The 22199-nt window shown below is 48.8% G+C and overlaps 1 protein-coding gene across 2 annotated transcripts in view; it reads left to right on the forward strand.

Annotated features, from left to right (window-relative positions):
- The first annotated feature begins 2640 nt into the window (after positions 1-2640).
- Positions 2641-22199, forward strand: part of DLG5 (discs large MAGUK scaffold protein 5) — a 120556-nt gene continuing 100997 nt past the window's right edge. For both annotated transcript variants that reach the window (XM_043476425.1, XM_043476426.1), the window contains exon 1: positions 2641-3077. In XM_043476425.1, the coding sequence (XP_043332360.1) occupies positions 2774-3077 (304 nt within the window). In that variant the 5' untranslated portion in view covers positions 2641-2773. The remainder of the gene's footprint in view (positions 3078-22199) is intronic.

Consider the following 22199-nt stretch of genomic DNA (forward strand, 5'->3'; position numbering starts at 1 on the left):
CTTCTCCTCTTCGGTTCCACCTCCCTCCCACCCCTAGATTTCTAGTTAATCCAGCTAGGAACAGAGCTCCCAGTGTGTCCTAAAGAGTGGATGCCTTTGCAGATGATTTAGGATGTAGGGGAACAGGTGACCAGAAGGGGGAGCCACCTTTCAGGGGCAGGAGTGGGAAAGACAGGGAGGGAGCCTGTCTAGACCCCTGGCACTGGGCAATAGAACAGCCTTCCCATCTCCTAGAACCTTACTCAGTTATAGAAGCCCAGACTACCTAAGAAGGGAGTCCTCTGAAAAGAGTTGAGTTCCACCATTTTGGGTCCACTTTGGGTCATGGAGCCCTTAATGAATTCGACGAAAGTTATGGACTTCTGTCCCAGAAAAATACATATTGTAGACAATTTGTTGTTGTTTTTGTTGTTTGGTCACTCAGTCATGTCTGACTCTTTTGTGACTCCATGGATTGTAGCCTGCTAGGCTCCTCTGTCCATGGAATTCTTCAGGCAAGAATACTGGAGAGTGGGTTAGTCATTTCTTTCTCTAGGGGATCTCCCCGACCCAGGGATTGGACCTGTGTCTCCTGCATTGGCAGGCGGATTCTTTACCCCTGAGCCACTAGGGAAGCCCATTGTAGACAATATGTGTCTACAAAAAAAGGCTTAGATAATTTCAAAATCTTCACTGACACCCTCGAGTTTGTTCATATCCCCTGATGGGATACACTCTCCCCCCCAATCCTGTTTTTCTCAGGAGAAAACTGAGAACAGCCAGGGCAATTGATTTGCTTTCACACCGTGTAGCTACTTAAAAGGAAATCCAAAACTGAAGTGCAAACTCTGGTACTTTTGTTCTAATCACTATACATAGAGTTTGTGTCCACTAAATAAAAGTGACTCCTCCCCCTAAAGAAGCAGCATGGAAGAAAGGTGCTACTGAGGGGAAGCATGGAAGTGGTGATGCTGGTGGTGGGGGTGACAGCAGAAAAGGCACCTGTGATCCCCAGGGTTTGTAAATGAGTTTCACTCAATGAAACAGAGACGTTTGCACCAGCCCTGGGATTTCCACTCTACACTAGCAAGGTGGGATTATTGGAAGTGCTCAGTTGGGAGTCCAGCTTTTAAGGACCTTCTCCTGTGGTCAGGAGGTAAATGGTATGTGTCCGCAAGGGCAGAGACCTTCTTGGACTTGGAGCCCAAGTGTAGATCCTCACTGAGGCCATCAGGGGAGCAAGGCTTCTGCAGCCCATGGATTTATCTTCTCCTGAGACTAGCTGGAATCCGGGGTGACATCTACGAAGGAGAGCACTTCTCTTGCCAAAAAGATGCGGTGGCTCCACAGCACACCCCACCTCTTTCTTGTTCTTCCAGCAACACATCCCTCCGTCTCTGGCTCCAACATCCCACTTCTTTAGGCACTGGGGACCAACCCATCTAAAACGCAGGTGAGGCATAGATCCTGATTAACCCGGTCTCAGGGGATAATATTGGGATATTTTCTATATGGGGCTTCCCTCCTAGTTCAGTCGGTAAAGAATCTGCCTGCCAATGCACTGTAGCCCGCCAGGCTCCTCTGTCCCTGGGATTTTCCAGGCAAGAATACCCGCCAGGCTCCTCTGTCCCTGGGAGCCTGGCGGGCTACAGTCCACGGGGTCGCAAGAGTCGGACACAAGTAAGCGACTAAACCACCACCATTTTCTATATAAGAGCTCCTTGCAGTGAGTGGGCATATCTCACAGATTTGCGGGAGGTCTAAATTTGGAGATGGCCAAGTTTAGGGGACATCCCCTCAGTTGTCTCCAGGCTTGACTGTGGAGTATTTCAGATTAGAAAACGCTAGACCGGGGGGCAGGGTTTTGTTTGGAGGGGGTCTCCAATAGCTTGGGGGCTGGCCATGTGCCTAGCTGAGGGGGCAGGCTGCTTCCCACCGGGCCCCTAGCTCCGCGTACTCTACCGCGGGTGGAGCCTGGGCCTCGGAGACCGGGAGGGCCAGCGCGCGCGGTGTCCCCGCCTCCCAGGCGGGCTCGGGGCGGGGAGGTGGGGACCCCTCCCCTTCGCCCATCCCCTCGGGGCCGGCCGCCCGGGCTCCTGAAAGGCCGGCCGGGGTAAGGGAGGGGAAAAAAGAGGAGGGCGGAGGGACAGACCGGCGGCAGCGGCTGGGCGCGGGCATGGCGGAGCGGGCGGCGGCCGCGGGGCCCCGGTGAGCCGGGCCGGGGCGCACGGACCGGGCCGCGCCGAGGCGGGCCCTGAGCCGTCGAGGGGGCCTGGCGCACACGACCGGGCCACTTTTGCTCTCGGAGTTGCGATTGTGTTCGGGGGGCGGCGCCGGGGCCGACGTTTCGGGGCGAGTTTTTTCTCGCGGGGCCGGCGAGAGAGCGGCGCGCACCAAGGGGGAGGGGAGGGGGAGCATGCCCGGCTGGAGCCGGGCCTCGGGGCGCGCCCCGGCCGCCGTCCCCACCTCCGCCTCCTCCTTCTCCTCCTCCGTCTCCTCCTCCTCTTCCAGTCCCGCCGCCGCCGCCGCAGCCAACATGGCTGCGCTCCTGAGCCCGGGAGGCGGCCGCTGCTGAGCGCCGCTCGCCGCCCGGGCCCCCAGCCCGCCCAGGCCCCGGCCCATGGCCCCCGCGGCCTCGCGGCTCCCGGCGCGCTAGGGCCACCGCCAGCGCTCGCCGCCCCGGGGCGCCCGGGTCCCGCCGCCGCCCGCCCGCCTGCCCGCCTGCGCGCGCGCGCCCGCCAGCCTCGGGGAGCCCGGGAGCCCTCCGGCCCGGCGGGGCGGGGCGGCAGCCACCATGGAGCCCCAGCGCCGGGAGCTGCTCGCCCAGTGTCAGCAGAGCCTGGCCCAGGCCATGACAGAGGTGGAGGCCGTGCTCGGGCTGCTCGAGGCCGCGGGAGCGCTGAGCCCCGGCGAGCGGCGGCAGCTGGACGAGGAGGCGGGAGGCGCCAAGGCGGAGCTGCTGCTCAAGCTGCTGCTGGCCAAGGAGCGGGACCACTTCCACGACCTGCGGGCGGCGCTGGAGAAGACGCAGCCTCACCTGCTGCCCATCCTCTACCTGAACGGCGTCGTCGGGCCGCCGCAGCCCGCCGAGGGCGCCGGTGAGTGTCAGACCCCTCTGCCCGGCCCCTCGCATCCGCCTTCCGCGACTCCTCTCTCCGGTTCTCCGAGAGGGGATGTCGCGAGGGCCATTCATCTACCTGGCGCTGGCCGCGGGGAAAATTTGCTTTCCTTCAGCCCGCCGGGGGAGGGGCTGATGCGTAGACCACCCCCGCCCTCCCCCCCCCCCCTTCCCACCTCCTCCTCCAATCCCGCCCTTGCTGTGAACAATGCCCGGCACTGTAGGCCTTCATTCTCCAGGTGCCGCGGCACGCGGCGGGGTCCACTAGAGACCCCCGAGTCCAGCCTGCGGGGCGTATGTCCGGTCAGTCCCTTTTCGAAGACTCTTCATCCACCAGTCCTTTGAGGACCTCTGCTAGCCTTCAATCAATGTTAAGATCTAGAAGAATAGAACCCGGGCCAGGGCTGGTACTCCTGAATTTTGGTCCCTGGCACCCGGTTTCAGGACCACTCGTGCCTTTTCCCTTTCTGATTTTCTTAGCTCCCTCTGCCCTGAGCTCAGTCTGTTTTGCTCGCCGAGACTTGTGGTTGATTATGCACAATGCCTGCTAGGTTTCTTTGGAAACTGTGGGCCGGGAAAAGTTGGGGGAAGTTGCACTGCACCATGGGAAAATCTTAGTAGTAGCTGCTGGGGCTCAGTTCCTTCCCTGAGGGTGCGCCAGCTGTTTGAGGAGGGAAGGCTGGTGGCTGGTACCCTTGGCTGGTGGATGATGAATCTGTGAGTATTCCGGTATGTGTGTGTTGGAGGGGGGGTGGTATTACTGGGTGTTGGTGACAACTGGTAGGCTTGGCTTTGGCTGTTTGGGGACTGTGGAAAGCCAGGCTTTTAGACAGGGAAGCTGAGGAAGAAAGCATAGCTCTGAGGAAGGAAGAGCCAGCAATTGTTGGGCACCTACTGTTGTGACAGGCGCTCGGCTTTGTTATGTTTAATTGTTACCACTCTGTGAGCTATGATTCCTACTTTGCCAGAGAGAAAACTCCAGCTTGGAGTGGTTAAGTCGCTCAAAGTATTGGGCACCAGGAGTTTCCAATTATGACCCATTGTTTTATTTAACCCCTTTGGAGCCAGGAAGCAGCAAGTGCCACCTTTTCTATGTCTTGTCTTTGTTTTAAAAGTGAGTGGAGAGGGCTGACAAACTGCCAGTAACAACTTGTGGGACACAGGCTGGTGAGACCTGTTTATTTGGCTGTTAAAAGCTTGACTTATTAAGGAGATGATTTTATAAGCTGTTCCTGGTAACAGCTGGATTGGATATTGGCCATCTCAACTGACTTTTTGCTGTGAAGGCAGCTGACATAGAGAGACTGAACTGCTGGCTATACAGCAGATCATTTCATTGGTGGCCCTTCTGTCTCCACTGTGGGTTTCTGACTCTAGCATTTTCGTCTCTCAAATCTGCATTGTCCCCCAATTATGATCATTTATGCTGGTCAGCCTAGTCCTCCCCTGGGATGATGGTTTGGAAGATGTTAAGAAGAGCTGTTGGATTTGGCTATGAGGATAATAAGATCAGAGGGAAATCTCTTTGGGGTAATTTTTCTTCCTTTTTTTTCTTTTTTTTTTTAATTAATTTTTTTATTGGTGTACAGTTGCTTTGCAATGTTGTAGTAGTTTTTGCTGTTAGTTTCTCACTTTACTGAGTGAGTCAGCTAAAGGTATATCCTATATCCCCTCTTTTGTAGATTTCCTTCCCATTTAGGTCACCACAAAGCATTTTGTAGAATTCCCTGTGTTTCACAGTAGGTTCTCCAGGTATTTACCTATTTTATACATAGTATCTTTTTAATTGCCTTGCTGTCTGTCTAGCTGTCTGTGTTTGAAGGAAGAAACTGATCAAGGAAACTGGCAGAAGTTAGAATGCAGACTCAAGTTCTGGGTGGGATGTGTTTGAATCAGCCCCGGCTTTAATCTCTGGAATAGATGAATTGTCATTAATTAGGTCCCTCACTTTTCCATGCGTGGTATATAAGGTGGGGCCTCTCCGAGCTGAAGTTCTGGAAGCTGGTCTGACTTCTAAGGAAAGGATGAAATAAGGTTTGGATTTTATTCTCAAGGGCAGCTTTTCAGACCCTAGCTTTAACACAGTGTAGAGCTGTGTAGCTTTTCAAAGGAAAGTTAAGTTCATTTTCGTTTGGTTGTTGTGCGCTAAGTCATGTCCGACTCTTGCGACCTCATGGACTATAACCCACCAGGCTCCCCTGTCCATGGGAATTCCCGGGCAAGAATATTGGAATGGGTTGCCATTTCCTTCTCCAGGTGATCTTCCCGACTCAGGGATCGAACCTGGGACTCCTGTATTGCAGGCGGTCTCTTTACCGACTGAGCCACGAGGGAAGCCCAATTTTACTTAATACTTTAGAAAAAAAATAGGATGGCATTTGACCTGGTAAGTTGCCATGTAGCGCTTTTGGGGATGAGGGATGACATGGTGTGACATAAACCGCACAACCTCGGGATCTTTGTAAAGGATGAATTACTGTGCAGTGGTTTTTCAGCATATTTTCTTGTAGCTAGGGAGCCCCTATTATGGAACAAAGCTCAGTGCCTAAAAGGACGGCTCAAGTTGAAAGGATAGAAGCACTGGTTTCATCCCCAAGGAGCCACAGCCAGGCAGGCTCAGCCCTGTGTCCTGGTCTTTGCTGTCCCAGCAGGTTCCACTTTGCACACAGGTGCAAGCTCTGCCTGGTAGACAGCCTTAGCTCAGGGCTCTTGTGGGAGCTCCAGGGAGGAACCTGCTGGTTTCCCAAGGATCCATAGCCTCAAGGGGAGGCCCCCCTTGTCACTGTTTCTCTATCCAAGGTGCTGCCATCACCCAGTTAAGGGCCCCCTTGGTGGATTCCACATCCCATGTGGACCCCTGGTCTGGAGTGTCCATCCCCTGGCTGGCACCTGTGTGCGGTGGGACTTTGTTGTGCTGCCGGCAAGTGATGTCTGACAGCTCCCCACGTGGGGTCTGGAACTGGGGGAAACTGGCCTAGGAGGTGCTGGTCAGGTAAGCAAATCAAACTCATCTATTCTCCTCACGCTCAATTAGAGAGAGCCCGGACATGTATAATCTACCATGCTTAGGCCTGGAGTTTGAAGGTGACTAAGAAACCACAGTGTGGTTTTGTTCTGGGGGCAGGGGGCACTTCTGTAACAGAATTGACAGTACATTGCTATTGAGCATTTCCTATCTGACAGCATACTTTAATATCTCACTGAATTCTGTGGCACCCAGTGGCATGAGGGGTGCGTTTTCTGCCTGTGCAGGGTTCCGGGCCTCTCTGTGATCTGAGGACAGACTGGAAGTCGCAGGGTAGGAGGGACCTGGAGTCAGGCTAAGCGCAGCGCTCCAGATTCCTTGTCCTTGGTGGTTTTTCCTGTTACCTGGGTAGGCCCTCCCATTACAGCTTCAAGCCATTTCCTGCATTGGGAGCTCTGTGGAATTTTGTAGCTTTCCCTTGTCCCAATACATGAATGTTTAAGAAAGGAGTAGGTTGTCCCTGCTGGCGGTAGAGAGAGGAGAGAACTGTACTGTTCTGATTGGCTCAGGTCTCTAGTTTTTCCCGCAATTGTGTCAGGATCATGTTTGTTCACTTGGAACCCGTGAGGTCCTTTTTTCTCTTTGATTCATTTGCCGACATCTGAGTTTTCTCTCTGGAAGCTCCTCAGCTGCCTGGCTCTGGGCCTCAGGGTCCTCATCCGTGAGATGGGGCTGCATGCCCTGCCTCAGCTACTGGGAAGCAAAATGTGACTGGGGAGGATCGAAGTGTCTCATCCTGCGCTTGGTGCAGACAGGGTCGGGGTGCATAGGATGTAATTCCAGCCTGCAGCTCGCTGCCTAGGTGGGGGAATGGGACACTGAGAAGAGTGACATTCTGAGACAGATCAACTGAGTGATAGAAATACCACGGGGGCTTGCTGGTAACGAATCTACCTGCCAGTGCAAGAGATACAGGTTTGATCCCCGGGTCAGAAAGATCCCCTGGAGTAGGAAATGGCAACCCACTCCAGTATTCTTTCCTGGAAGATTCCATGGACAGAGGAGCCTGGTGGGCTCCAGCCTGTGGGGTCACAGAGATTCGGACATGACGGAGCACGCACATCATCATCGTCATGACTCTGTCTACCTCATGCTTTCCCCACATGCTCTCATCCACCCCCGGTGGCTCTAGTGACCATCGACATGTGGGGGGCTCCCCAGACTGTTTTCCCAGCAGGCCTCTTAAGTGGTGCAAGAGTGGCAGAACATGGTGACTGCAGGCTGGCCCTCCCTCCTGTGCGTCCTGAGCTGAATGTCTCCTCTCATGCCCTCTGCCTCCTCTTTAGTGACTTGGTTCATGGTGACTTGGCTTCACTAGAATTAAGAGCATGGAGACAGTAGTGTTTGCTGAAGAAGCCGAAGAATACTTTAAGGAGGGGTTGAGGCTTGAGGCTGGTGTTGAAGGGGTTCTCTGAGCGTGCAGAGGGAAAGGAGGAAGTTTTGGGTTGGAGAAACAAGACCAGACACCATGAGAGGAGCTGTGTGTTTTCAGGTTGTAGAAATTAGACCAGCCTGAGTGAGCAGGGCTTTGGCATTGGCTCTAGGTGGGTGGGGATGCAGAGATAATCTAGGCGGAGCGAGGGGTTTATATACCACTTGGAGTTTAGGCTTTGTATGCTTGTTAGAAATTGAAGGTGAAGGAGTTTTCTAAAAAGGAATAACCCTGCCAGGCGTTTCTAGTAGGAGGAGTGCAGTTGGCTGCTGATTGTCAGGTTGTGGATTATCTATTATTCATTAGAGGTTATCTGGACCTTTTATTGGCAGGCAGATTCCTCACCGGTTGAGCCACCAGGGAAGCCCTCGTTTGGTTATTTTCATTGTGTTAAGAGGAAGTGGTAGAAGAATTTGAAAGTAGTGATTGAAATGAGATTTCTAACAGAAAGGCAGTTATTTATTCCTCTATGTAGTAGATCAGGCCCCGTGATCTCAGGCAACAGAAACTTAGCTCAAACTGTTTTAGACAGGAAAGAGGAATCGATTGTATTATATTCCAAAACCTTGGGATGGATTGGGGTAAATGGCCTTTGGGTGATTGATCCTGAATGCCATGGGCTTTTTCTATTAATGTCATCCTGAAACATGACCTCAGGCCCCTCTTGGCTTCGTCTTCACAGCCTCTGACCAGAGAATAAAGGGAGCTGAGTCCACTAAACCAGGCAGAAAAATCTCATGGAAGGATTCTGATTGGCTTAAATATGGTCACATGTCCATGTGAGACCCAGTCACTGTGGCTAGGGCTAGAGGATTGGCCCAACCAATAGGGTAGCATGATGGGATGCTGTGATTGGCAGCTTGTACCAGTACCACGTGGCTCTTTAGAGTGGGAAGAAGCAGTTCTCCAAAAAGAAGAGTAGAAAGGATATTGTGCAGGTAAAGCATCAGGTGAATGTCTACTATATGTGGTCTCATCTTCATATGATGATGCAATTTGGTGTGGGGTGGTGGGAGAGGTTGTCAGATTTTACTAGGTGTTAGACTTGAAGCTTTTTCATTCTGCTCTTTGACTTTCATCAAGAGGCTTTTCAGTTCCTCTTCGCTTTCTGCCATAAGGGTGGTGTCATCTGCCTATCTGAGGTTATTGATATTTCTTCCAGCAATGTTGATTCTAACATGTGTTTCATCCAGCCTGGCATTTCACATGATGTACTCTGCATATAAGTTAAATAAGCAGGGTGACAGTATACAACCTTGATGTACTCCTTTTCCAATTTGAAACCAGTCTGTTGTTCCATACAGTTCTAACTGTTGCTTCTTGAGCTGCATACAGATTTCTCAGGAGGCAGGTAAGATGGTCTGGTATTCTCATCTTGAAGAATTTTCCACAGTTTGTTGTTATCCACACAGTCAAAGGCTTTGGCATAGTCAATAAAGCAGAAGTAGATGTTTTCCTGGAATTCTCTTGCTTTTTTTGATGATCCAACGGATGTTGGCAATTTGATCCCTAGTTCCTCTGCCTTTTCTAAATCCAGCTTGAACATCTGAAAGTTCTCGGTTCACGTACTGTTAAAGCCTCACTTGGAGAATTTTGAGCATTACTTTGCTAGCATGTGAGATAAGTGCAATTGTGTGGTAGTTTTGTGTGTGTGTGTGTGTGTGTGTGTGTGTGTGGTAGTTTGAACATTCTTTGGCATTGCCTTTCTTTGGGATTGGGATGAAAACTGACCGAAATTTTCCAGTCCTGTGGCCACTGCTGAGTTTTCCAAATTTGCTGGCGTATTGAGTGCAGCACTTTCATGGCATCATCTTTTAAGATTTGAAATAGCTCAACTGGACTTTAAGACTTTAAGCAAGACAGTTAGCCTTACTGAACTCATCTCCCTCTCTGTTGTTGTTCAGTTGCTCGGTTGTGTCTGATTCTACAACCCCATAGGCTGCAGCACGCCAGGCTTCACTGTCCTTTGCCATCTCCTGGAGTTTGCTCAAACTCATGTCCACGGAGTCGGTGATGCCATGCAACCATCTTGTCCTTTGTCATCCCCTTCTCCTCCTGCCTTCAATCTTTTCCAACATCAGGGTCTTTTCCAAGGAGTCAGCTCTTTGCATCAGGTGGCCAAGTATTGGAGTTTCAGCTTTGGCATCAGTCCTTCCAATGAATATTCAGGATTGATTTCCTTTAGTATTGACTAGTTTGATCTCCTCCCTCTCTGCAGAATATTTAAAACAATAACTACTTCACTGTGCTATTTAACAATCGATGGTAGGAAAAAAGCAGCATCAATTAGTGTGGTGGGCGATGAAGCCTGAAACCAGCCTTAGAACCAGAAGCTTGGGATTCTCCTGATGTATCTGAGGGTTATGTGAGAGCTCCTTATAAACTATGCTGAACGGATGTCAGGGTTGCTTTTACTGTGGCCGTGGGTCATCAAGAGTAGAATGTAACTTCCATGAGCCAAATTTGCTGTTGTATTCCCAATGCCTAGAATAGAGCCTGGCCCAGGATGGGCATTCAGTAAATTTCTGTTGCATGGATAACTATTCAGCTGGTGTGGCGAATGAGTGGCGTGTCCCTGTGAAGTCCAGATCCTCTTCAGAAATAGGTGCAGATTCCTAGGTGGTGACTTCACGGTGACAGAAGGCTGTGAGAGGGCAGGAAGGCCAGGGGGAGTTCCAGATGGACACAGGGAAATAAATCCCCTCCCACAGTATGTCTGATAGAAGCAGATGCTGTGACTTTGGTGTCGGAAGTCCCCAGGGTCACCCCTCAGGTACCAGCACTGTGCGACTGGCCGCCAGGAGTCCTGTGGAGCAACCCTATTACCTGTTGCAGGATTGGAGAGCCCTTCCCTGTCTGAGCTTAGAATTTGAATGTCAGCTTGGTGTCCTCGAAAGAGTTTTGGATGGGAATCTGCTCCTGACTGTGCAACATCTTGACCTTTGATGAGCCTCTTAACTGTCCAGGGCTTGTTTTTTTTCCAGTGAAAAGATGGATGAGGTAAAGCTGGAAGAAGTTCAGGACTGCCTCAGTCCTCTAGGGCAGCAGTCCCCAACCTTTCTGGCACCAGGGACCAATTTCGTGGAAGACAACTTTTCCACGGGGTGGGGTGGGGACGGTCTCGGGATGATTCAAGCGGATTACATTTGTTGTGCACTTAATTTCTAATCTAATGCCACTGCTGATCCGACAGGAGGTTACCGGTCCACCGCCCAGAGGCTGGGGACCCCTGCTGTAGGGTTCTCAATACTTGCAAGGTGGCATTAGGTCCAAAGAAACTTGGTGATGGGGTTGGATTCGATTTCTGAGACTTCTTCTAGCTCTGTACCATGCTCACTATTTTTTGATTTAGCGTTAGTGTTGAGTGATTTTTGTACTCTGGCTTTCTATTTCCTGAAAAGCTAAGAAGTGTAGGAGAAGTATTTTGTCTTTGTTTTTTTGATCCACCTCATTCCAACCACTGGAGAAGGCAATGGCAACCCACTCCAGTACTCTTGCCTGGAAAATCCCATGAAAGGAGGAGCCTGGTAGGCTGCAGTCCTTGGGGTCGCTAAGTCGGACATGACTGAGCGACTTCACTTTCACTTTTCCCTTTCATGCATTGGAGAAGGAAATGGCAAACCACTCCTGTGCTCTTGCCTGGAGGATCCCAGGGACAGGGGAGCCTGGTGGGCTGCCGTCTATGGGGTCACACAGAGTCGGACACGGCTGAAGTGAATTAGCAGCAGCAGCATTCCAACCACCATCATGAGGGGGCTCTTTATCTCCTATATCTTGGGAAGATATGACCCACACAAATAGTGGGCATAGAGCAAGAGGGCTGAACTGCCTGTCGTCCTGTGCAGTAGGGAGGCTGAACATGTTCAGAAAAGAATTTTAAATGGGATTGAGTTGGGGAGATACTGTTGTTGTTTTTTTTCCCCCTTTTTCCCTGGGGCAGATTGCATATCTCTGAATTGTGTATGTCTATTGATCTGTTTGAGACAGAGTTCCATGAAAGTGCTACAGAAATATTTTAAATTAAACAGATACTTTGAGTGTTCCATGTTTGCCATCCAATTCTGAACCCTTGGTGGTTAATTGTGGGGTGGCTGTTGACCTTGATGTTTCATTTCACACTAAGGGTCATAATCCATTTGCTTTGTACTTTTTTTTTTTAAATACTGTGGTAAAATATACATAGCATAACATTTACCATTTGAAACATTTTTTGCTATTTTTTGAATTGTGGCAAAATATCTGTAACATTAAAATAACTATCTTGTTCACTGTTAAGTGTCCATTTCAGTGCTATTAAGTACATCCTCCTTGTGCAACCATCCCCACCATCCATCTCTAGAACTTTTTTCATCTTACAAAACTGAAACTCAATTGATAGTACAATACAATAACTCTCCATTCTCCCCTTCCCCCAGCCTCTGGCACCCACCATTCTATTGTACTTTCTGTCTCTGAATTTAACTGTTCTAGGTATCTCATATAAATGGAATCATAGAGTATTCATCATTTTGTGACTGGCTTGTTTTCACTTAGCATCGTGTCTTCATGGGTCATCCATGTCAGAATTTCCATTTTATTTTTAAATTTTTAGAGAACACATAATGTAAGATTTACCATCTTAACCATTTTAAATGTGCAGTTCAGAAGTGGTAAGTATATTCTCATTGTTGAGTAAGAGATTTCTGGAACTTTGACATCTTGCGAAACTAAAACTCTGTATCCATTAAACAATAACTCCTCCTTTCTCCCTCCTCCACCTCTGGGAATCACCATTCTGCTTGGTTTCTGTGAATTTGATTCCTTTAGCTAGCTTGTGTAGGTGAAATCATACATTTGTCTTTTTGTGACTGGCTTATTTCACTTAGGGTAATATCCTCAATAGTCACCCATGTTGAAACATGTGACAGAATTTCCTTCCTTTTAAAAGAGTGAATAATATTCCATTTCATGTATATACCACATTCTGTTTATCTATTCATCTGCCGGTGGACTCTTGGGTTCCTTTCACCTCTTGTGAATAAAACTGCTGTGAACATTGGTGCACAAATACCTCTTTGAGGCCCTACTTTCAGTTCTTTTGGTTATATATCTAGGAGTGGAATTATGGCTGATATGATAATTCTGTGTTAATTTTTTAAAGAATTTCCATACTGTTTGCTTTGAGTTTTAATGAAAGGAATTCCTACTGTCTATAGCACCTTGACTCAGGGGTGAGTGGCCCGCCTGGAGTCCCAGTTTATGTTTTATCATTTTCTAAAAATTGTGTAATTTTTCCCCCCAGACTCATTTTGGAAAGTCTCGAGACATTCCTTTTGGACTTTAAATATTTTAGTAGTCATCTGTGACTCTTTTGGGGACAGGCGTTGTTGACCATAGAATCCCGGCAGCGTTCCTATCTGGCCAGGAGATGTTCACACATTTCCTTCATGTTTGCAATACTAATATGTCCATCCCCAGAGGCCTGGAAGTATGTTAGTTATTTCTGCTTTGTAGACACTTGCTCTTTATCCCATTCAGGGTTAGTTCAGTTATATAGACTTGAATCCAGGGTAACTGGCTGTTAAGATTTTTCTTTAGAAAAACCTAGATCAGCATTTCCCACAAAAATGTCTTCTAAACAGTAGTTTGGTGGGATGTCAGTGGTGTTATTTGTGAAAGGGTCCTGTGGTTAAGTACATTTGAGCAGTGTTGTTTTGAGAAGGTCACGCAGGCTTCTTTACTGGGAGCCTCTCAAGCCACCAGTAAGCCAGTCTTGGGACTTCACTGGAGTGAGTTCACTGGGCAGTGTTTCCCAAACTGATTTGACCACAAAGCCCTTTTTCATTGAGCATCTTGCAACATAAGTGTTCTGAGAAGTGCATTCTTGGGAAACTTTAGCATTAGTGCAGGGGGTTGGAACATCAATGTATACCATCGTTTTTCAAATTTTCTCACAACTCTTTCATTCAAGTAACCAATAACCTTAAATTCTGATACCAGCTAAAATGGGCATATGATTCTGGGGCTATTGGATTTTTTCTTTTTTTTTTTGCCACGTTGCTGATTCTGACGTGTAGTAGATTCTGGAACCAGTAGATTTTTAGGGAAGAGTGTGTGATCTTGCCTAAGTAAGAAGTATGACTTCTCTGGGCCTTCATTTTCCCTAATGCAGCTCAACAAGGATGGTCTCGTTCGTGATGATTATTGTTTGAGATGGTTGAACCTCTTGACGTCTTCTCTATGACTAAACTTTGGTCCATAGTTGGGGTTTCTGGGGGGCACCTTGGAGGGATTTGTAGAGACCTGTCCTGGTGGTTTGGTGACTGTAGGTCCAGGATTGGTTAACTGTTGTGTGAATCCTTCCTGAGCTCAGGGGGTTGTTGGGCTGGAGAGCTGGAAGATGGCCTGGAGAATGATGTTACTTCTGAAAAGCTGGGTGATACAGCTGAATGACCCAGGTGGCCTGAGCATCACGGATGGGTTTGGAGCCCAGGAGTAAGGCCACAGAGAGCTGAGTGTCATGAGCCCAAACTTGGGGAACCCCCACAAGTTTAAATCTTGGGTCTTCCATCTTAGGCTATGTGATTTTAACAAATTGCTTAACCTCTATGGGTTTTCTTTTTCCTTATCTGTCAAAGGGCTAATATTTTCCTCGTAGGGCTTTGGTGAGGATCTAGATTTATGTGAAGTGAGGGCAAGCTATTGCTGCTGCTTCTGCTCTAGGAGGTACCTGCCCTTGAGTGGAGAGCCAAGCCCCTAACTGTCCTTGGAATCAGGAAGTGTCACAGGGTACAGAGAGATGCTCAAAGGTGGGTAGAGAGTGTGCATGGACAGAAAATTCACATTCCTGGGGCTGCTCAGAACACACCTTCACAGTGCTCTGGTCCTGGGATCTGCAGTTAAGGAGGGCATTGCTATGAGCTGTGAGGAGTTCAGCTCCAAAAGGGAAGAGTTATTTTAAAGGAAAGGTGACTTAGACGGGCTTGGATGCCTGTTTTCAGATGGACATGGACAGGTGATGAGACCTGATTCTTTCTGACCCCAGAGAGCTAACTGGTAGAAGATACTGGGAGGTAGAATTGAGTCCAACGTAAGGAAGAACCTTTCTCTCTTCCTCCTATCTTCATTTGAAACTTTATATTATAAAATACTCAAACATGTGCAGAGATTACAAACTCCCAGCTCCCAAACTTTTGTTTCCTGTAATATTTTCAGACAAATCCCAGCCATCATATTACTTTCTCCATAAATACTTAACGAAGTGTCTCTAAGAGATAAAATCTTAAAAAAAATTTTTTTTTTTTTTTTACAGCTGACTGTATTAACAGTTTAATGTCATCTCATATCCAGCTGATATTCAGTTTTTCTTATTGGGCTTCCCTGGTGGCTCAGATGGTAAAGAATCCGCCTGTAATGTGGGAGACCTGGGTTTGATCCCTGAATTGGGAAGATCCCCTGGAGAAGGGAACAGCTACCTACTCTAGTATTCTGGCCTGGAGAATTCCATAGACAGAGGCTCTGGTGGGCTACAGTCCCTGGGGTTGCAAAGAGTCGGACACGACTGAGTGACTTTCACACTTTCTTTATTGCAGGAATGCTGTTTTATAGATGGGTTGTTTAAATCAGGATTTTAATAAGGTCCACACGTTAATAAGGTTGCCTGGGACCCTTTCCTGGGCTTTTTGTTTAGGGAAGAACTTGTTTTCATGGTCTGTGCCATCCAGCTATGAAGTCGACTGTGGAAGGTGGTGACATCCCTTCCCTGAGAGTCCATGTAGATGCTGGATGAGCATGGGGTGGTTATGTTAGGGAGCGGGTTGTGGAGTCTGATCACAAATCCATGTAGCCCCAGGTTCCTCACGGGACTGTTACAACAATTAAATGGAAATAACATATGTGAAATGTAGCTGTTGTTTATGAGTTCAATTATTTTATTTTTGTAGCTGTGGGACTTTTTTCACTAACTGTACTCTTAGGTGAGTAAGCCAGATATATAAGCTAGACAGGTGCTATGGAGGCTTGGCGCTTGCCCCTTTTCTTTTTGGACTCCCTGAGGAGCCTCCGTAGGCTTCTTTGGGTTCTCAGGGTTCCTTGAAACTGAGTTTGGAAACCACTGTGCTTGGATGCTTTTATTGTAAGATGCTCTCTATGATGAAAGAGGTGAAGAGCCATCCAAAGTCTCACCTTCCTTTACCTGAACTGAGCTGGGTTAGTGAGTGACAGCTAGACTCAGAGGCTGTTTTTCCACCAGATACTCTTGTCTTTGCCTGTTTCCTCTGTTTACCTTTGTAGGTTTTCTTTGGGGATGAACCATGCTCTCAAAAATGACAAATGACCAGCGACTTTAAAAAAACTATTCTCTGCTACCCAAGGCAGTGATGGGGAAGGAGCAGAGTGAAACCTCATCAGATGGGGTCAGGTGGAAAGTGGTTATCTCTTTTTGAAAAATTACTTTTTAAAAAATACCATCACTGACTGGCCCTACCCCTACATTGCCTAAGAGAACTGAGAGTTGCTGATGCATAAATAAGATTCCTCTGACCTGCAGCCTGCAGGTGGGGTTCCTGGAGCTGCCTGTGTGGAAAGAGCAGAGATAATCGCTTGTGACTGTGAGCTGTGGCCCTGGTGGCTCTCTCAAGCCAGGGTGTGTTTTCTCTGCCCACAGTGTTTTTCTAGGTGTGGCCTGTCTCTTTCCCAGGTGGCTCTCTGGCTTTTTTCTGGGTCAATTTCAGGTTACTTGTCTGGATGGTAACTGACTCCTTAGCATGGCCTGGGATCCCCAGACAAATATTCTTGTGTATCACTTTGACCCTTGTAAATCTGCTGTTCAAATGTGGTGAAAATCTATCCAGCCAAGACTGAGTGAGAGGATAACAAACCACATGGGAAGAAACTTAATTGTATTTTTAAATTGTGATGTAAGAAGGCATACTTTTAAAGAAATATAATGACCTTTTTAATACTCACGATAACCTCCATTCTTCTTGCTCAGGGTAACCTCTTTTTCGTCTTATCTGGCCAGAACTTTCATTTCCTGTTTATGTTTCTTAAGCAGCTTAAGATTGTTGAGTATCACGGCTGGAAGGGATCTTAGAGATGACTTTGCCCAGACTGCTGATTTTAGAAATGAGAAATAGCAGTCCAGAGACACAGAGGGACTCCCCCAGGCTCTCATAGCATGCCCTGGCGGAGCCGGACACAGGATCCAGGTTTCTTCCCAGGCCAGAGCTCCTTCTCAGTCTTCTCTGCCAGCCACAGGCTGGGCGGGGAGTCTCAGGGCCTTGGCTAGTTTTTCCTGATCTGGGCCTGGCTTTGCAGGCAGCAGCCTTTCCAGCAAGTAACAGGGCATCGCACACAGTTCATGGAATTGTGCTGCAGCTCTCCTTCCTGACCATTGAGAAAAATCTTTTATCAGATCGTGCAGTTGGTATGCATATATGCATGATACAACAAAAATGCAGTTGGTATTAATATTTGTGTTCCACTAATGGGTGGACTAGGCCAAAAGAAGTTCTTCAGCTTCTCGGGGCCTCCAGCTGCTAAGAGGAGACTGGGTAGGCTTTGGAGTCCTTGTCCGTTTCTTTATAGAGCTTGCATTTGTTCTGTACTCTGGGCCATCCTGTGAAGGTCCCCATTGAGATTTCTGTGTCCCAAGCCTTGGGCACCTTTTCTCTTCTTCATGACAGTGTTCGTTCATCCAGCAGACGTGTTCTGAGCACCTGTCACACGGAGGGTACTGTTTGGATGCAAACGTAGGACGTGACATCTACATTTAGTGCTGAGTCAGAGAATGGGTCTGATGTTGGCAGGAGGTACCTCCTTGTCTCATTCTTTATATGATACAGCAAAAACTTCCAGCGCTGACTGCTGTGGCTTCTTATTGCTTAGTCACAGGACAGAGTTCAAGCAGCAAAATGACGCCACCAAGCCTCTTGCCTCAGAAGAACAGCCTTTAATAAAGATAAGAGGGTAAAGGCCTTGTGAACACTGAGCTGGCCCACCCCTATGGCCAACCTCAGTGGAAACTGGATCCAGGAAACGGCAAGAAAATAAACAAAACTAAAATGTGCTGGCTCTGGGTCCTTCTCTTGGAAAAAATATAGCTGAGCCTGAAACAGCTTAGAATTTATGGCCTGAGTGCGAGCTTACACATGACTGTCTATTCTCCTAACTCATTTCTTCCTTTAATTTTTGTTTAATCATTTTGTTTATTTATTTTTGTCTGTGCTGGGTCTCTGTTGCTGCGTGCGGGCTTCCTCTCACTGTGGCGAGCAGGGAGCTACCCTCTAGTTGTGGGGCCCAGGCGTCTCACTGTGGTGGCTCCTCTCACGGTGCGTGGGCCCTAGAGCCTGCAGACTTCAGTCGTTGTGGCAAGCGAGCTCAGTCATTTTGGCACATGGGCTTAGCTGTCCTGTGGCATGTGGGATCTTCCTGGACCAGGGATTAAATTGGTGTCCCCTGCATTGCAAGGCAGATTCTTAACCACTAGACCACCAGGGAAGCCCCTCTCCTAACTCATTTGTGATAGAAAATGGCAGACCACCTTTATGAATCTTGCCATATATTCTCACCCATTTTATGAACTCAGAGGAAACAAAACAGTGACCATTTGTCTTTGCTTTCCACGGGGAGTTGTGGAATTTCACGTAGGCTCCTGTTTCTGCCCTGGGCCTCCTGTACATTAAGGCTTCTCATATGCAGACTCAGTGGAGGCAGGCCGTGTCTTCTTGCATGAGATCACTCAGCCTTTAGGGTGGAGCCCAGACAGAAGTGGAGCCAGGTTTTATCCGTCCATCTGCCTACCCCACTGTCCACCCGTCATCCATCCAGTGTGTACCTGGTCCGGGCTCCACCCAGGCTGTGCTAAACATTGAGCTTGCAGAGAGGAGAACGTTAAGCCTCGCTCGTGAATGACAACCACAGTCCCATACTGTTCACCCCGACCTGGATCTGCCCTTTCAGATGGAAATTATGTCCTATTCTTCCTCAAAGGTTTTCATTTCTGGTTGCACTGTCTAGACTGGAGCTTTTAGAAATCCTGAAAAGTAATCAGCTTAGCTTATCGACTTCCTACTCCTCACCTTCCATTTTGTGGTTTGTAAAGCAGATGCAAGTGTGTTCGGTTGCAAAAATCTATAAGATTCTCAAAAGGGTGACTGAGAAGATGGCTCCTGCCCACCAGGAGTTTATTGTCTCATTGGAAAGCCCAAGCCCGAGGGAGCCGGTATCCAGCTGGACAGGTCATGCGGCATAGAGAAGGCCACTTGAAGGTCAGTGTTCGGTGAGCTGGTGTGGGTTGGGTGGCTGGCAGGCTGGGTGGGCGCTGGAGAGGGGCGAGGAGGAAGGCTGGCCTAATGAGGCAGTGTGCACAGTAGGGGCAGCAGACTTGGGAGAAAATTCATTCTGTGATCAGTGGGTCTTCATGGGAATTCCGAGCTCCTGTTTAGAGCATGTACTCAGCAGGCCCTGGGAAAATGGGGTCAGGATAACCAGAAGGCATAGGGCAGGCCTGGCTGTCACATCCAGTCATTCTTCCTGCACCTGCACCTGTGTGAGGCTGCCTGAGCCCGGGCGTCCTAGAGGAATAGGTGTTGTTGGCATGGGCAGGAGGATGGTCTGTGGAGTGTGGAGGAGGGCACTGTGGCCAGAAGGTGGTGGGGTGAGGGGGTCCAGACTGACTAGTCAGCCTCCTGGGAATCCCTGAAATCGTTGGCTTTCTGTGAGCTGTTAGATGGATTAGAAGGCCTTCTTTTTCCTCCTAAGTTTGAAGTCTGAGAATTAACAGCTGGGATGTTTAGAAATGGGTTTCAAGGGCTTCCCTGGTGGCTTAGGTGTTAAAGAATCCACCTGTAATGCAGGCGACCCGGGTTCGATCCCTGGGTTGAGAAGATCCCCTGGAGGAGGGAATGGCACCCTACTCCAGTATTCCAGCCTGGAGACTCCCCATGGACAGAGGAGCCTGGTGGGCCACAGTCCACGGGGTCCCAAAGAGTCGGACGCGACTGAGCGACTAACACTTTCATACTTCCCAAGTTCTCCAGGAGACTTGAGACCCATTCCCGTCTGCTGGCCTTCTCTTTGGGGAGGAGAAGGGAGTGGTTGAAGAGTGAAGTGGCTGAGGGGGAACAAGTGACCATTGCCCTCTCGCCGTGTCCCCACAGCTACCTCACATAGCCTCGCCAGCCTCATCCCTGTCCCTCTGGTGGGGACTGGGATGTCACCTGCTTCTGAGCTGGTGCGAAAGCAGGTGGATGATGTGGGGAAATCGTCCCTACAGGTAGGTGGTTGTGTGCCGTGCAGGTGATAGGTTTCTGTTGCATAGGATACTTTGTCTGATTTTGTATTTCTTCATTGACCTCAGCCACACTTTGGGGGTCCTTACTGCATCTTACAGTGAGGGGACAGATGGGAGAGGTCAGGTCACTCAGGAATCAGCTTAGTCAAATTGCCAGGCACCTGTGTCTGAGTCAGGAATTGGGTTCAAATCTTGGATCTCTGCTCACTATGACCATGGGCTAGTCACTTTCCCTGTTTGTGCCTTGGTTTCCTCATCTGTGAAATAAGAATAATAATAGGACCTTGTCTTGTAAGAATTAAAGGAGCTACTATTTGTGAAGTGTTGAGAGCAGTCCCTGACACCCAGTAGACACTGTGTAAGCTGTAACGTGATTTGTTATTGATGCCCCAATCCCAGGGCTCTTAAGCACCACCCTACACTGACTTCTGGGGCGGCTTGGTTGGTTTGTTCCCCCATCTGTCTCACCCTCAGGGTATGGTCCACAAACCAGCGCTGGTCTGTAAACTCTTGGCTCCTGATCCATGATGAAGTTAGCACAGAGATTGGGATCAGCATTTAGCAGTCTTTAAAGCAATTTGACCTTGCTGGGACGCATTGAACAGGTAGACTGCTTCAGGTGCTCTCAGATCACATGGGGAGTCACATGTGGTAGGAACTGTGCATAGTGGTGCTCGGTGGTGCAATTGTGTGATGACGAAGAAGTGAAGGAGTCCGAGAACCCCTTGTCGCTTGTTCTTGAGCAGTCATGTCCCTGGGAGGATCCTCCACCCACCGGAGCAGGTGGGACCCAGGACATTTTGCAAGGCGGTGCTTGATGTTTGTGCTCTATCAGTCTGTAGTGAGCTTTCCCAGTGGAGGTTTTTATTAATGAGCAATTGTTTCCATCAGTGCCACTGATGCTTTTCCTGTCGCTCTTTTAGTAGGCATGGTTCTGGCAGGTTTGGTAAGAATTGGCAATGAACTCTCCTTTCCCACCTCTTAGACCTCACAGAAACTAGAAAGCTAGATGATGTCAGTGGACACAGCAGGGTGTGGGGTGGTGGGGACTCAGCCCTGCTGGTACAGCTGTCCTGCAGCCTCGGGCAGGGCTCCTGCTGAGCCCTGACCCTGCAGGCCCTCTCCTGGATGCCAGTGCCCCAGGCTCTCCCTGTCCCTGAAGGGGTGGCATCCGTCCCTGGGAGAGCTGACAGTGCAGTGATCCAAGTGACTGAGACACACACATGGCGATGGGATGGAGCTTAAAGCATAGTGCTTGGTGCAAAAGTAAGAAGTAGAGTGAGGTGGACACTGGAGTGCTGTTATGTAAATTAATAATGCAAAGCAATGCCTGTTTTGCAAGAACACAAAGGAAAAGAACAATGGTCGCCTCTGTGCCTGGGGGAGAAGAGTAGAAGAGAAATCGGAGTAAAATGAAATAAATTAGACGAGAGGTAAGAAGGAAACATCACTTTTCTATGGGCTGCTGTTCTCAAGGGAAGGGTCTTTTGTTTGCTCCCGACTGGGCTGCTTCTGATGGTGTAGCATCTGTGTGTTTTGGCTAATCTGGCAACCTCAGGCAGATTGTTCACCCAAAAATGACCTCAGTGAAGAGTTTCCCAAGCCATTGCAGGGCTGTCAGAGTCACCAGTGGGGGAGGGGCAGCTGTAGTTTGTGGAACAGTTGGCTCAGTGACTCCAAAGGGACATGGGTGTTTATGATACTCATCTAGGTGATTGTGGGGAGGTGACCAACTCTTGATTTATTTTTAATTTTTAAAAATTTTTGTTGGAGTATAGTCGCTTTACATTGTTGAGTTTTAATAGTTTCTGCTCTACAGCAAAGTAACTCATCTGTACATATATATGTGCATGGATGTGTGCCTGTTCAGTTGCTCAGTTGTGTTGGGCTCTTTGCGACCCATGGACTGTAGCCCGCCAGGCTCCTCTGTCCATGGGATACTCCAGGCAAGAATAGGGATTTGCCATTTCCTTGTCCAGGGGATCTTCCCAATCCAGGGGTCGAACTCGCGTCTTTTGCATTGGTAGGTGGATTCTTTATCACTTAGCCCCCTGGTAAGCCCTACATATACATATATCTCCTCTTTTTTAGATTCCCTTATCATTTAGGTCACCACAGAGCAGTGCGTAGAATTCCCTATGCTATACGGTAGGTTCTCATTAGTCATTTTATACACAGGATTAACAGTGTATATACGGCAATCCCAGTCTCCCAGTTCATCCCGCCCTGACCCTGATCAACACTTGATTTAAACATGGTATTGGGTGTATGTCAGCAGTGCTTGCAGTAACCCACATTCACCTCTTGGTCATAGTGGGAAAGTATGGATAGTCACCCTTGAAGTCAGTTCCTTAGAAAGAGCTCTGTTGTA

This window comes from Cervus canadensis, chromosome 8, assembly GCF_019320065.1.
Source record: "Cervus canadensis isolate Bull #8, Minnesota chromosome 8, ASM1932006v1, whole genome shotgun sequence".
Lineage (NCBI taxonomy): Eukaryota > Metazoa > Chordata > Mammalia > Artiodactyla > Cervidae > Cervus > Cervus canadensis.